Genomic DNA, 15,811 nt, shown 5'->3' with positions numbered 1-15,811 from the left:
TCAATTCTAAGTAAATGCTAACCTAATTTAAATATATGGGTTTTATCATTATTCGACAAATTGACAACGTTCAATGTCAATTATTTTTTTAGAAAAGAAGCTCTCAATAACCGAGAACAGTCCTTTTAAGAAACAATAAAAATAAGAAGAATAAAGAATTTTTTAAAGTAATATTAGGACGAGAATTAGTTGGTTTTAGCTTCAGCTTTAATGTGGAAACCAAACTAATAAAATCATTTGTGTTAAATATTTTCATATTTTCACCACTTACCATTTTTCAGAAATTTTCTTAAATTCCTAATCTCTCTTATTACTAATTATTTTCGAATTCGGCCTAGCGTCAAATTTTTTGAATTTTTATTTTCCTTGCAGACTGCATTATACTTAAAATAAAACTTTCATTTGTGTGCCATGGGTGTCAAATAAGTATTTTTATTGAGATCGAAAATCTTCATTTTAAAGTTTTTAATGCTTGATTTTACAATAAAGATATATTTCTTTTGTTCCTTTTCGAAAAAAATGAATTTTTGTCGATGGGATAAGGTTTTCTGACAAATGTATGTGTCTGTGAGGATTTCGTTATTATCTCGTTTGTAATTTGACAACTAATTCTGTTAGACCAAATAATTTAGGTTTGAAATATTTACACCATCAAATTCCAAAGATAAAGTGATTAGAAAGTTATCGATTGAGGCAAAAATACGTTCCTAAGAAAAAAAAAAATAGTTAAGTATTAGGGGCGTATATATTGACTTGAGTCGAATGTTGGGGGGGGGGGGGGGGGGTCCGGGGCTACAACTTTTCTTGTAATGTTGAGGGGGAGGCTTAGATTTTAGAATAATAGTTAACGAAAGAAATATAGCATTTACAGTCAAAAGTTATGGTCATCTTTTTTTGCGTTAAAATGCGTCAAAATCTAACAAATTAATTTAAGTATTTTGTCTATATTCTGCATCATATTTAATATTGATAAATAGGTTCTACGCAGAAACAATATATTTGTATTTACAGATTCTACGCAGACTTGAATATCTGAGACTAGATCGGTTTTTAATAAAGATAATATCCTTGGATAATATTCAATGAAATATAATCCATCAACTACAAATTACCGAGCAGACTTTCCGCTAGGGTTAATTCAGATTTTTTTTCGTCGAAAATAAAAAGGAAGTAACCTGATAGTTTCAGTTGCAAGATCTCACTCAAAAATCGAGGAGAACTTTGCCAAGGTCTTCTTCAAAACTAAAGTCAATATTTAACAAGTACTTTACGGTTCTAAAATAAGCATGTCCAGGGCTACAAAAAAGTATTATTGATTTAGTGCGGTAAAATCAAAACCCAAGGAGTTGCGACACTTGAAAGTCGACCAGATCTTGAACATTTTTACAACTTTTCAGCATTTAAACTTTGAAGTTCTATTCTTTAAGCCTTTGCAACTTGATTGTGTAAATCTTTTCTATCTATCTATCTATCTATCTATCTATCTATCTATCTATCTATCTATCTATCTATCTATCTATCTATCTATCTATCTATTCTATCTATCTATCTATCTATCTATCTATCTATCTGTCTATCTATCTATCTATCTATCTATCTATCCTATACATCTATCTATCTATTTGTCTTTCCATAAACATCCATCCCTTTCCATCTGATCCATCCAAACATTGAATCCTCCTCTCCAATTATTTATCTATTTCAATTTTCTTTTTACCGCAGACATCCGTCTATTTGCGGGGGCGGAGTAGAATACGATGCCGCCAGGCGGGATGGGTGGCGGCAGGTGGACTGGTATCATCAACACTCCGGTACCGCCAGTAGTCTGGTTTATCTCGAACCGAAGACAAGGCCCCTCTATACCAGAAGTGAACAGAGAGAGAGAGAAAAAGTCGGTGATATTGAAATAATTTCGGGCCATGGACCACGTTCGATAGTGCAACAACGAGGAATAAAAGTGTGCTACTCTATATATACATCTCTATGACCGTGTGTTACTCTATATATAAATATCTATGACTGTGTGAATGTAATCTATGGAAAACGGTATGGTTGCCGGACCTATTCAGTGTAAGGTTAGTAATTAATATTTATCAATTTTGGCTTAACTTCTGTACAGCTGTTACGACTTTGTGACATTTTTGCTCCTCTAGTTTGACTGTATGTACAAGTATGAAAAAAGCAAATTCAAAACAGCACTGTTATCTTCTAAATAGGTCTCCAATAAGAGAAGTTTAGAGAAATTATACAGATTTAAATGTTTCATATTTTTTTATGAAAATAATTTTCTTCTATCGGTAATATCAATTTTACCATTTACGTTGCTTTTCATCAAACCTTATACTTTAAAGTGTCTGGAATTGTAATAACTTAACTTCAGTTTTTATTCTGTTAATTACTACATTTTTCCCGTCTCGCTAAAACCCTAATTTGATGCACATTTGATTCCTTGCTATTTTATAAGATTATTTTTAGCAAACAGGTTGTTTGGCAACTTATAGTTTTGGGGAGATGGGTTAGAGAGATTTGTCAGAGAGATGGGGGAGTCATGACTTTTCCCTTCCCCTTCCCGGNATATATAAATCTATAAATTATACACATATACATATATAAATCTATAAATTATACACATATACATATATAAATCTATAAATTATACACATATACATATATAAATCTATAAATTATACACATATACATATATAAATCTATAAATTATACACATATACATATATAAATCTATAAATTATACACATATACATATATAAATCTATAAATTATACACATATACATATATAAATCTATAAATTATACACATATACATATATAAATCTATAAATTATACACATATACATATATAAATCTATAAATTATACACATATACATATATAAATCTATAAATTATACACATATACATATATAAATCTATAAATTATACACATATACATATATAAATCTATAAATTATACACATATACATATATAAATCTATAAATTATACACATATACATATATAAATCTATAAATTATACACATATACATATATAAATCTATAAATTATACACATATACATATATAAATCTATAAATTATGGGGGCCTAATTGCACACAAAAATAATTGAAATTAATTTATTTAGATGGAGGATAAGAGTGGATCAATGTACCCCTCGGATTGGTGGTGGGCTGAAAGACAGGTGAGATTGATAAAATTGATGAATTCGACCATTTTGTTACATAATGTTTTAGACAAAAATATACTCATGGACTCTATTGCTAGTTGCATAGGATATAATAATTGTATTTACATTTTTCTTCAGAAATAATTTTTACAATTGAATTTGCAGGTGTCAGAAATATTAGCAGAACATCCCGGAGAGCTGATCAAAACCGGTTCCCCTAATGTACTGTGTACTGCACTACCCAACCATTGGAGGTACAGAAAACTGTCTACATTCTAATAACAATTGATTTATGTATAACCATTTAAAATTATATATTTTTGCCTGAGTTTGTTTAGAAACGATTTCACTTTAAATATGTATTAATATAACGCACATTTTACCTGAGGTCGCTACTTTATTGTGGAGTAACGATAATCTTGATCTCAACGATTTCAACGATAATGCTTGATCTCAATATCCGATGTGGGCACTTTTGAATTGGATAATCACTCAATTAAAGTTATTCCTGCAGGGTATGACCACCCATATCGAAGCGGAATTAAATTACTCCCTAGATCTGCATAAGATACAGATCAATGTTTGATCCAGAATTCACAACATAAAAGTTCTGAATCAGGGATACATTGATATATTTTCATATTTTATTTAAACATCATTGATATTACTTTAACATTACTTTTGCACCAATCCACTTACTTAAAAAGTCATTTCTACAGTTAATATGAAATATATTTCAAGGTCGAACAAGACGCTACCCATGGCCTTCAAGGTGATCGCGCTCAGCGATATCGAAGACGGGACCGTGGTGAACCTCAGGGCGGGGAACGATGAGAACTTCTGCGGTGAGCTGAGGAACAACACAGCTGTTATGAAGAACAATGTCGCCAAGTTTAATGATCTCAGGATAATTGGAAGAAGTGGTCGCGGCAAGGAAAGTGGTCGGCCATTTTATTTATAACATTGATCGAATTATAATTTGGGGGTTTTGTCTTTATTTAGGACTATTGATCTGATAACATATGTTTTTGTTGCAACAGGTGACATGTCTCTTTTTCATGAATGCTTTAACAACAAAGACTCAATATTGTGTAATTGATGGATTTGAATTTTAAAATGGCCGCCGTTTTTAGAGCTTCAACCTCGTCATAGTAATCAGCTGTATGCCGGCCCTGGTGGCAGTGTACTCTAAGTGTATAAAAGTTACGGTGGATGGACCCAGGGAGCCTAGAAGTAAGATTAGTAAGTGTTTAGCATATAAACATTATTTACATTTCCCTTCTTTAACACGTCTTTTTAAATTTTAAATTTAAGTACGTACTGTCTAATTTTATGCTTTAAATTGTTTTCGGGCTCTTTAGAAATTTGTATACAACATTCACTTATACATACATACATATATTCTCTGCATATACCATAATAATGTATATATATGTACATTTAATTATTGTCTCATTGAATATTGATAATCACATAGTCGTTTATCTTATCTTAAAATCTATACACATATACATATATATATATCTATAAATTATACACATATACATATATATATCTATAAATTATACACAAATACACATATAAATCTATAAATTATACACATATACACATATAAATCTATAAATTATACACATATATATATATGAATCTATAAATTATACACATATACATATATAAATCTATAAATTATACACATATACATATATAAATCTATAAATCATACACATATACATATATAAATCTATAAATTATACACATATACACGTATAAATCTATAAACCAACACATATACATATATAAATCTGTAAATTATACACATCACATAGATTCAGCCTGCTTATAAACAGTCTCATCAATTTTTAAGACAGGGTCGACACTTTGAAGTGTCGCAACGCACGTGGATTTAACGGTTCTGTCAACAATCCAGAAAGTTTTGACTTACGATTACAATTTGACCCATTAAACATAATTTCTTAACCTTTTTTTGAAAATACTTTTTTGTCGGCATATACATTTTGAAAAGTATAAAATAAACAAATCCGTAAGGTAAAAGGTTGTTGAATTATAGACCAAAACACGTTTGATTTCAAATATATGATTTTCTTTAGCCCTTTAAAGCACTTGTTATAAGCTTTGGTTTTTGAGAAATAATTGGCAAATTCTCATCGATCTTTGCTTGAGAGTTTGGGACCTTTAAGTCACAGTGACATATTTATATGGTTTTTCTTTAATATCAATAATTAATAAGTGTCTCTTTAAATAAGATTCTACATAGTTTTGTAAACAACTGTCTCTTTAATTCTGTTTCTACATATTGTCTGCTGGAAGTAGAAACATGTGTATTATTGGAATTGTAACGGTGAAAGGCAACAATGACAAAGAACACACACAGAAATTTTAGAAATAGATAAATAGAGATAGTGTAGAGATATATAGATAGATAGATAGATAGATAGATAGATAGATAGATAGATAGATAGATAGATAGATAGATAGATAGATAGATAGATAGATAGATAGATTGTATGAGAGAAAAGGTTAAACCTAGGCCAAAATATATATAAATAGATTTAGAGAAATGTGGTTTACCATAGATCAAAACTTGACGATTAAACAGACACTAGATAGTTAAACAGATAGTAGATAGTTAGAAAGATAGTAGATAGTTAGACAGCTAGTAGATAGTTAGACAGATAGTAGATAGTTAGACAGATAGTAGAAAGTTAGACTGATAGTAGATAGTTAGACAGATAGTAGATAGTTGGACAGATAATAGAAAGTAGATAGTTAGACAGATAGTAGATATTTAGACAGATAGTAGATAAGTTAGACAGATAGTAGATAGTTAAACAGACACTAGATAGTCAGACATATAGTATATTGTTAGACAGATAGTAGATAGTTAGACAGATAGTAGATAGTTAGACAGATAGTAGATATTTAGACAGATAGTAGATAGTTAAACAGACACTAGGTAGTCAGACAGATAGTATATTGTTAGACAGATAGTAGATAGTTAGACAGATAGTAGATAGTTAGACAGATAGTATATTGTTAGACAGATAGTAGATAGTTAGACAGATAGTAAATAGTTAAACAGACACTAGATAGTCAGACAGATAGTATATTGTTAGACAGATAGTAGATAGTTAGACAGATATTAGATAGTTAGACAGATAGTAGATAGTTAGACAAATAGTAGATAGTGAAACAGACACTAGATAGTCAGACAGATAGTATATAGTTAGACAGATAGTAGATAGTTAGACAGATAGTAGATAGTTAGACGGATAGTATATTGCTAGACAGATAGTAGATAGTTAGACATACACTCGGACTACGTAGTTAAACAGATAGTAGATAGTTTGACAGATAGTATATTGTTAGACAGATAGTAGATAGTTAGACATACACTCGGACTACGTAGTTAAACAGATAGTAGATAGTTAGACAGATAGTAGAAACAGTGCGTCATAACTTGTGTGTATAGTGTCTATTTAGTACCTTGATATTTCTGTCCAAAAATGTCCATGGCCGTGTCTGAGTGTCCTTGTTCGTCTGTTTGTCTGTGTCCATCCGTGTTTGTGTCCGTGTGTGGTTGTCTGTGTATATGTCTGTGTGGTCCTGTGTAATACAGTGGCCTAAATTAAGACCAATTTGACTTTAGATCAAGCAGCGTTGAATTCAAGCAGTAGCTAGTCAGAATCAAGGCAATACCACCACACCGGGGGATTTAACCGAAAAAGAGTTTAAGGATTCTTAAATTGCCCATCAGACCACCCCCCTCCATGGATATGCCTCCACCCCTCTCCATCGATATGCATCCACCCCTCCACACCCACTTTTTCTCCCAAATAACGATATTCCAATGACTTACTACTGCTACAATGATTTTTCCTTGTCTACTCTTTCTAATCACTCCCAATGACTTTTGATTTTCTCTTTTTTTTCTCTTTCTGACCCAATGTCTTTTTTCTTGTGATTTTAACCCAATGATTCTACTATTTTATTTCCAATGACTGCTAGACTCTCCTACAGTGATAACCAGAAATTAATGGAATAGAAAGACGACGTTATATCAATACTTAAATGATTTGATGTTGTTATGAAAACACTAATTTAGTGTAATGGGTCTGTTTACACTGCACAATTACTAACTCTCATGCTTAGTGGACTATTTAAAGTTATAACTTGATGCTTAAAGTCGTCTTCCTATTTCAGAGTTTTCTGGTTATCACTGCACTATTCCAAGAAATTTTCCTCCAACTTTCTTTTTTTTTGTATAACGTTAATAATGTTTTCCTTTCATACTTGCATTTTAATTTTATTAAATGTAATTCCCTAACCACAGCTGTTCCTTGTAATGGAAAAATAAATAACCAAAAGTACGATTCCCTGCAATTATATGATTATTTTTGAATTTTAATCATCTACCGAGTTGGTTGAGAAGTTATCATTTTAATCACGTGATATTCCAGATAAACCTTATTAGACTTTGTATTTATCATATATATATTGTTGACATGTTCATGCAAAATTACTGGTATCTCTGTATATTAATTAATAAATATACAATGTATATATCTGTGTATAAATTAATGAATATATAATGTATAATGTATATATCTGCGTATAAACTAATGAGTATATAATGTATATCTTTGTATATAAATCAATGAATATATAATATATATCTCTGTATATAAACTGATGAATATATATTGCATATCTATGTATATAAACTAATGAATATTTAATGTATATTTCTGTATATAAACTGATGAATATATAATATATATCTCTGTATATAAACTATTGAATATATAATGTATATCTCTGAATATAAACTGATGAATATACAATATATATCTCTGTATATAAACTATTGATTATACATTGTATATCTCTGAATGTAAACTGATGAATATACAATATATATCTCTGTATAAACTAATGAATATACAATATATATCTCTGTATAAACTAATGAATATATAAATCACTGAGAGCCCTTCTTATTGTTCCAGGACAACAGCAACATTTCTTCGACTCCCGGCTGACCTACCACGCCTCTAGATCAGCCGTAGGCGTGGCTATGGGGGCGGGCTACTCCCTGTCTAACAATTGGGGATACAACAACTACTCCTCCTACCTGGGATATGGTGGGGCAGGAGTGGGCGTGTCTCCGTATCAGAGTGCTGGACTAGGGGCGTATACATCTCCTGTTCTTGATCCTCTTCTTCCTTCAAACCTTCCTATATCCTCTAATACAGCCTCCCCTACAAGATTTGTTTTTAAATTAAAATCGTTGTATGTAAACAGTCTTTAGTCGACTTTGTGAGTAATCTTTAAGGTTAAAACCGTAAATTTATATTTAATGATTGACAGGTTGAAGCAAATAGATTATCAAGTACAATAGGTGGCAACAGAGAAATTAACCAATTATACACGACGTCACAAGTGTCAAATATAACAAGGAAAGCGAAATTTTCTCACATTAGTTGACATGTTTTCCAAGATTAAATAAAAAGAGAAACTAAAGAACACATTAAATTGCACTTATTTTACTATAAGAAAAGCACTTTATTCTAAAATTATCACTATTATTGATGATTTTGTCGGACACAAAAACTGAATTGACACTTGTGACGACAGAATACAACTGTACTGAGAGTGTACAAATTCTACGTTGCCATCTATTGTACTAGATTCTATTTGGGTTGAAGTCTCTAGAAGGGGATGATTTATTTGGCGTACTGTCCTATTTTGCCGGCTAACGTCTGTTTATGTACAGTACAGTTTAATCTAGTCGCCCAACCGTCGGTTCGGTACCTCAAATAAGCTTAAGTTTTAATTGCAATAGACTCACAACATTGAGTGACGACGACATAACAGTTAAAGCTAATATCGTAAACTCCTGGTTTTGGGATTTCAACTCTGTGGTCTGCCATTTTTGACGGAAATATTTAAAACTTTGTCCAAATTTTAATTTACAAATCAAATACAATACAAATTGTCTACAGAAAAACCAACTTACAATACAATAAATATCGTTGTCATAATGAAGAACTATCGGAAGTCAAAGACGAGTTTGCAGTTGTCTCTGAATTTCTATTTTTATCGGGGCACCCTGTTGAGTGTTTTGAATAATCCTAAGAACATTGTATCTATTGAATCTTGGAAAACGAGACAAACATCTAAATCTTATTTTAGCTGAGAGCTCGAAGATTGAAAAATCAAGATTGCAAAAAACCACAAGTATTATTGCTTGGTTCAGGGTATACTCCCTTACTTTACTGTTCACCAATAAACAGTGGTTGGCTTAGATTGCCTATTTACTGCCTTCAAATATTGGCTTGAAAACTATGTAACTTTCCATATTCGATAATTTCAAACTATGAAACTGAGAAACTTTTAATATTTGATAATTTGAAACTTTGAAACTTTCAATATGTGATAATTAAAAACTTTGAAACTCTAAATATTTGATAATAATTTGAAACTTTGAAACTTTGAGAATTTGAAACGGACGGTTGGCAGTTTTTCTTCTACTTTTAAAGACTAATTAATATTAATTGTCTGTAAAAAATGCTAAGAGAAATTTAATTATGTTTTTTTTTCATTTTCATATTTAGTTTCAGAAATATTTATGAACCCCGAGAAAATAATTGATGAAAATTTGGATTCTCTAATTAAATTATCAAAAAAAAACTCTGTAAGAAGGAACCATAACATTTTGTTTTGTTGTCGAACTCATCGAAATTACGATGATGTTCATAAACTTTCAGTTCATAATTTTCAAACGAATTTTTGTAATTGTGTTCAGTAGTTCGGGTCTTCGGGATTCAGGGGCAAAGTTAATAAACAAATTCTTTGATTTCAAAATATTGTTAAAATAATGAACATTAAAAACTATCATGCGCTAATTCATGTTGAATTAAATAAGATAATTAAAAATGTTTTTATGTTAAAATGTGTAACAAAAAGAACGTAAACCCGTGGATTTTATTTATTATTTGGTTGGTTTTTGCCTGAGTCACTAGTTCTCATAGAGTTTGGTTGTTTTCTACTGGGAATAGTGAAAAACTTTATGATTAGAATACAATATATATATACATACAATAAAAATACAATATAAATACAATATAAAACATGTTTCTTACTACATCCTTTATTGGCCTTGATTTAGTTAATAGGTTTACAGGCTGCAGCAAAAAAGAGTTAACACAAATTTGATATTTTATTGCTTCAACTCCACACAAAAACAATTTGTTTGATACAATTATTCTACTGTCATGATTTTACAAATTTAAATAACTAAATGCTAAAACTGTTGTAAACCGTTATTTCACGTTATATGAAACCTTCTTATTGAATAGCTGTTAAAAATGTTTTAAATGTTATGAATTTCTCGTTTATAACCAAGAAAGGTATACCATCAGCACTCAGATATAGACAACTCTGAAGCTTAGTCATTACATTCTTATACTGCCTGGACTTTAAAGTGTCGCAACGCCTTGCCCTTTGGCATTACCTCATCAACTCACTTATACTTATTGTAGCCTTAGACATGCACATTATAAAAATGAAATAGCTTAAGTGTAAAAAGAGTAATTGGCAAAATACCGACCGATTTTGCGTGAGAACGTGCACATCTTGGTTTGAGGTGGTAATGAGTTCTTCCCGCAAACTCTGATTTTTTTCATCCCTATATCTTTGCAACCCTATGTCGAACACCTTTAATATTTCAAACTATTAATCAAGTTAGTTTAAAATATCAAAGGTTTACAAATCAAGCTGCAAAGATATATCAAAGAGAAAATTTGAGCTTCTGGCAAGAGCTCAGCTTCTGTGTTTTTTATATATTTGTGCGTAAAATCTAAGCTGAAAGAGCTCAGCTTCTGTGTTTTTTATATATTTGTGCGTAAAATCTAAGCTGAAAGAGCTCAGCTTCTGTGTTTTTTATATATTTGTGCGTAAAATCTAAGCTGAAAGAGAAAGTCGTGACTGCCATCTCCGTCTGTCTAGCTGAAAAGACATTTTCAGAAATGGACATTTTAAAGAAAAAGAGTGAAATTTTTACTCTAGTTTTTCAATATTTAATCAATGAATCTATTTCTTAAAAAGGCATAATCACTGCCATGTATTTGACATTAAATATACCACTTTCGGGAAGAAAAAATAACAAAAAAAAACATATTTTTAATGGAATTCAGAACTTTACCCAATTCAAATATTTGTTTAGTTTTTAAAAGAAAATTATGAAATCTTATCAATTTAATAATTAAATAGTTTAATGCTGATCACGTTATTTAAGTTTAACAATTAAAAAAAAGGTTATCAATGTTACCATTTTAATAGGAAATAACATTAACAATCATATTTTATAAAAAAATAGCCTGTCTTTATTTATTTTTAAATTTTTCTCTTCAAAAATTGATTTTAATCCAATAATATTTTGAATTAATAAATCAATTTTTGGAAGCAGAGAGAGCTTGAAATTTTGAATATTTTTTGAGCTTAAAATATACTCTACAGGATTTGGAGTCAAAGCAATGTTTGTAACTGAATTTTATTATAATGTTTAAATGGTTTAATGGTTCGCAGCAGAGCCATGGCAAAAAAGGGAAACGAGTTCTGCCACAAATTCAAATTTTCAAATCCCTACGTTTTTGCAAACTATTGGTGAACCCCTTTAATATTTTAAACTTAAACTTTTTGGTCTAAAAGAATTTATAGTTGCAAAGATATTGAGATTAGAGTTTGCAGTGAGAGCTTAGTTATTTTGCTTTCAGATTCCGTAATTTCTCAACGAAAGACTGAATCTTTTCGGTTTCAAATTCAAAATTAACAGTTTTGTGAAATCGTGCATTTTCTCATGGGCCGGATGGGAAAAAACAAATTCTAAAATTATGAATAATGAAGTTACATAACTGACACTCGCATATCAAACGCTAGATTATTTTCTCAGTAAATTGCTCCCAAGAAATTAAATAAAAAAAGATAAAACATAACGTACTATTTACTATTAGAAATCACTGTCTAAAATAGATGGAATATAGAAAAACCTTAAGAATCTATAAGCAGCATTTATACCATATTATACGTAAATTTAAAGTAAACATCGCTTTAGATTATTATCAATGTTTTGAACTTCTAGTAAGCATAAAGCAACTAAAAAATTTGACTTTCTCATGCTTGTGCTTAAAATCTATAGGGGCTACGATGTCACAATGTCGTATTAGTAATAAGTATACCTAAAAAATAACTAAATCGAGTTATTAATTTTGAGACAGAAAAAAGAAGATATCTTCGTCATCTATTCTTACTAAATTCTTGTGTAAAGAACACATGCAGAATTTTGGCATAGTTTTATAAAATTCAAATTGAATGCACATTGACGATTTTTGTTGGTGTCTGACAAAAACATCTCGCGATCTACCTTTATTAAGGCTTTATTAAATAAGAACATTTTAAATCTACTAGCTATTGGACTAAACCATTATAATTTTCAGGAGGGGAGGAAGGTGATACTAGCCCTGAATACCAACCCCCTGAACTACCAGAAATGGACGTCAAACCTATGATGAAAGGAAAAGATGAATATAGGTGAAATTTTAATTATATTACTCCCTATTTTCACCTATTCAATGTTCCCACCATTTTTATTTCGAAAGGAATTGAGTTTTTGTCACAAATTCAATTTATCTAATCCCTATAGCTTTGCAGCCCAATGCCGTAAACCTTAGATATTTCAAATTACTAATTATGTTGGATCAAATCAACCAAGTTTGAAATATGAGAGGTTTACACATTCCGGTTGCAAAGATATAGAAATAAAAAATTTGAGTTTGTGGCAAAAACTCAATTCCTTTCTTTGATATATTTCGTTTATTCATAAAAAGAAATATTCAGTCGTTAGAAAAGATTTTTTATTAATTACGTAAGATTGGTCTACTTGTGACTGTTACAAATTTTGGATTTTAAACAAATTAAAATGATTTCTTTATAATTTCAAAAAGAAAAAGGGATTTCTTAAGGATTGCTTTAATTTATCAGTTCAAAAGAGATTAAATATTAGTGTTACCATTTATAATTAATTCTTTTATCATTTCTAAGTAAATGTTTACTCATGTTTTTAATCCAAATAATCTTTAAGATAAGAAAATATGCCCTTTTTCTCGAATATGCACTGACCGTTACTTTGTAATTTTCTTGAAACCGTGTTTGTCATCAAACTTATAAAACATCCTAAATCAGAGCTTCTCCCTATTGGATTATCTCCACGCGTTGACATAATAACATTATTAAATAATGATAAACCCCAGCAGTTTTCATGACTTTTATTTTATTTTTATTTTACAAAACATACTGGCCATCCAATTTATAATGTAAAATACGCATAGAATGATTATGAAAACTTTCTGCATGCAAATTTGCGTGTAATCAATCAAGTTTTTGGAATTTTCTGATTGGGAAATTTTACTGTGAATTATCGTAAATCTCTGAGCTCTCAAAATGTACAACACAAAAGAAAAAAAAGAAAACACATTACGAAAAAAAATAAAAATAATTTTTTTTTTTTTAAGGGAATATAGGACTGAGGATTACCTTCCTACCAGTAGTTCACAACAGTTCTATTATAACCAACAAATGCATGCGCTTAATCATTCATATCTACCACAACAAGAGGTTAGTTTATTATATAATATATATATATAATATTAATATTGTTATCTTTTCCGTTTAATTCTAAAATGTCGATAAATTAAAGATTTTGTTCCTGAAATAAGAAAGTGTTCTAAACATCTTTAGAAAAATATAAATGCGAAATTTACAAATCCATTTCTTACGGTGCTCCCCCCTCGAAATAAAACCTTGAGCGTTCGTTAGGAAGATATTTCAGTGTTTGTTTAATTTAAGGATCTGATAGAAATGCTAGGTTCCAAATACAGAAATTCTGAAGCCAGTTCAATCAATAGATTACTATTTAAAAGAAAGGAATTGAGTCTTTGTCTCAAACTCTGATGTTCTAATCCCTATAGCTTTGCAATCCAATGTCTTAGATATTTCAAACTATGAGTTCTGTTAGATCAAATAATCTAAGTTTGAAATATCAAAGGTTTACACTATCAGGTTGTAAAGATATAGGAACTTGAAAAATTGACTTAACCCCTTTTAATTTTTCTATTTCTACAGGTGAGATCTGGATACATTCCTAGGGATATAACATCGGAAGAGTTCCAAGAGGGTGAAGAGGATTCCTCCTTGGATATCAAGCGAGGGGATATAGGACACTATGATAACGATATGCTATCACAGACCGGACCCATCCGAGGATATCCAAACAGAGGAGATGGATTTGTTTGGCGACCTTACTAAACAAATCAGATTTTTATCCAAATTCTGAAAAAATAGAAAACCCTAGAAACCCTTGATGTAAACCTATTTTTTCTCCTGATTAATCAGAATTGAGGATTGATCATGCATGTCGTTGTTCTCTGTACACCCTGTCAGACAACTGTAGCTTTGATAATATAATTTAGTTTTTCAAGTAAACCCCAATCATAGATTGGTAAACCAGACAATAACAGTGATAATTTGATAATTGTGTTTATTGAAAACAAAAAGTGACATCTTGTTTTCTAAGTTTTAAACAATCTAATTGTAAACTTTTTATGTAAAAGATATAGACCCAACGCGATAAAAATGTATTGCTATTTTTACGTTGATCCTGTTTTTGCTGCAAAAACTAATGCTTAATTGCCAAGAAAAATATCGAGCATTGTCTAAGTAAAAAAGCAGATTGATTTTGTGTAATTTCTTTAAGTTGTCTGATATCCCCGTCAAACATCTCCATGTTCGTGTGCCCATGACATCAACTGCAACTAATAGTATGCATCCAGGTATCCAGGTATCCAGGTATCCAGGTATCCAGGTATCCAGGTATCCAGGTATCCAGGTATCCAGGTATCCAGGTATCCAAGTATCCAAGTATCCAAGTGTATCCAGGTATCCTGGTGTCCAGTTATCCAGGTATCCAAGTATCCAGGTATCCAAGTATCCAAGTATCCAGGTATCCAAGTATCCAAGTATCCAAGTGTATCCAGGTATCCAGGTGTCCAGGTATTCAGGTATCCATGTATTCAGTTATCCAGGTATCCATGTATCCAGGTATTCAGGTATCCAGGTATCCAGGTATCTAGGTACCCAAGTATCAAGGTATCCAGGTATTCATGTATCCAGTTATCCAGGTATTCATGTATCCAGGTATCCAGGTATTCATGTATCCAGGTATTCAGGTCTCCAGGGCTCCAGGTATCCAGGTATCTAGGTATTCATGTAACCAGGTATTCATGTATCCAGGTATTCATGTATCCAGGTATTCATGTATCCAGGTATTAAGGTATCCAGGTATTCAGGTATCCAGGTATCAAGGTATCCAGGTGTATGAAGGTATTCAGGTCTTCAGGTCTTCAGGTCTCCAGGTATCCAGGTATCCAAGTATCCAGGTGTCCAGGTATCTAGGTACTCAGGTATTACGGAATCCAGGTATCCATGTATCCAGGTATCCATATATTTATGTATCCTGTAAAACAGGATATCTCAAACCCCAACTTTTGATTGATAATT

At 30.9% G+C, this 15,811-nt stretch overlaps 1 protein-coding gene across 4 annotated transcripts; it reads left to right on the top strand.

Moving 5' to 3' along the window:
* The first annotated feature begins 1,684 nt into the window (after positions 1-1,684).
* LOC111700986 (segmentation protein Runt) lies at positions 1,685-14,616 on the top strand. Of its 4 annotated transcripts, none has more exons than XM_023472089.1 (9): positions 1,685-2,075; positions 3,137-3,193; positions 3,344-3,432; positions 3,920-4,112; positions 4,312-4,411; positions 8,206-8,460; positions 12,691-12,787; positions 13,768-13,870; positions 14,378-14,616. In XM_023472089.1, the coding sequence occupies exons 1-9, from the start codon at positions 2,037-2,039 to the stop codon at positions 14,558-14,560; spliced, it is 1,116 nt and encodes a 371-aa protein (XP_023327857.1). In that variant the 5' UTR covers positions 1,685-2,036; the 3' UTR covers positions 14,561-14,616. The 4 variants fall into 4 exon arrangements, with proteins under 4 accessions (XP_023327857.1, XP_023327856.1, XP_023327855.1 ...); XM_023472088.1 differs by having other exon boundaries at positions 8,200-8,460; XM_023472087.1 differs by having other exon boundaries at positions 4,312-4,420.
* The last annotated feature ends 1,195 nt before the right edge of the window (positions 14,617-15,811 follow it).

This window comes from Eurytemora carolleeae, unplaced genomic scaffold, assembly GCF_000591075.1.
Source record: "Eurytemora carolleeae unplaced genomic scaffold, Eaff_2.0 scaffold386, whole genome shotgun sequence".
Classification (NCBI taxonomy): domain Eukaryota; kingdom Metazoa; phylum Arthropoda; class Copepoda; order Calanoida; family Temoridae; genus Eurytemora; species Eurytemora carolleeae.
Note: the sequence above shows the minus strand (reverse complement) of the source record. Positions and strands in the feature narration are given on the sequence as shown.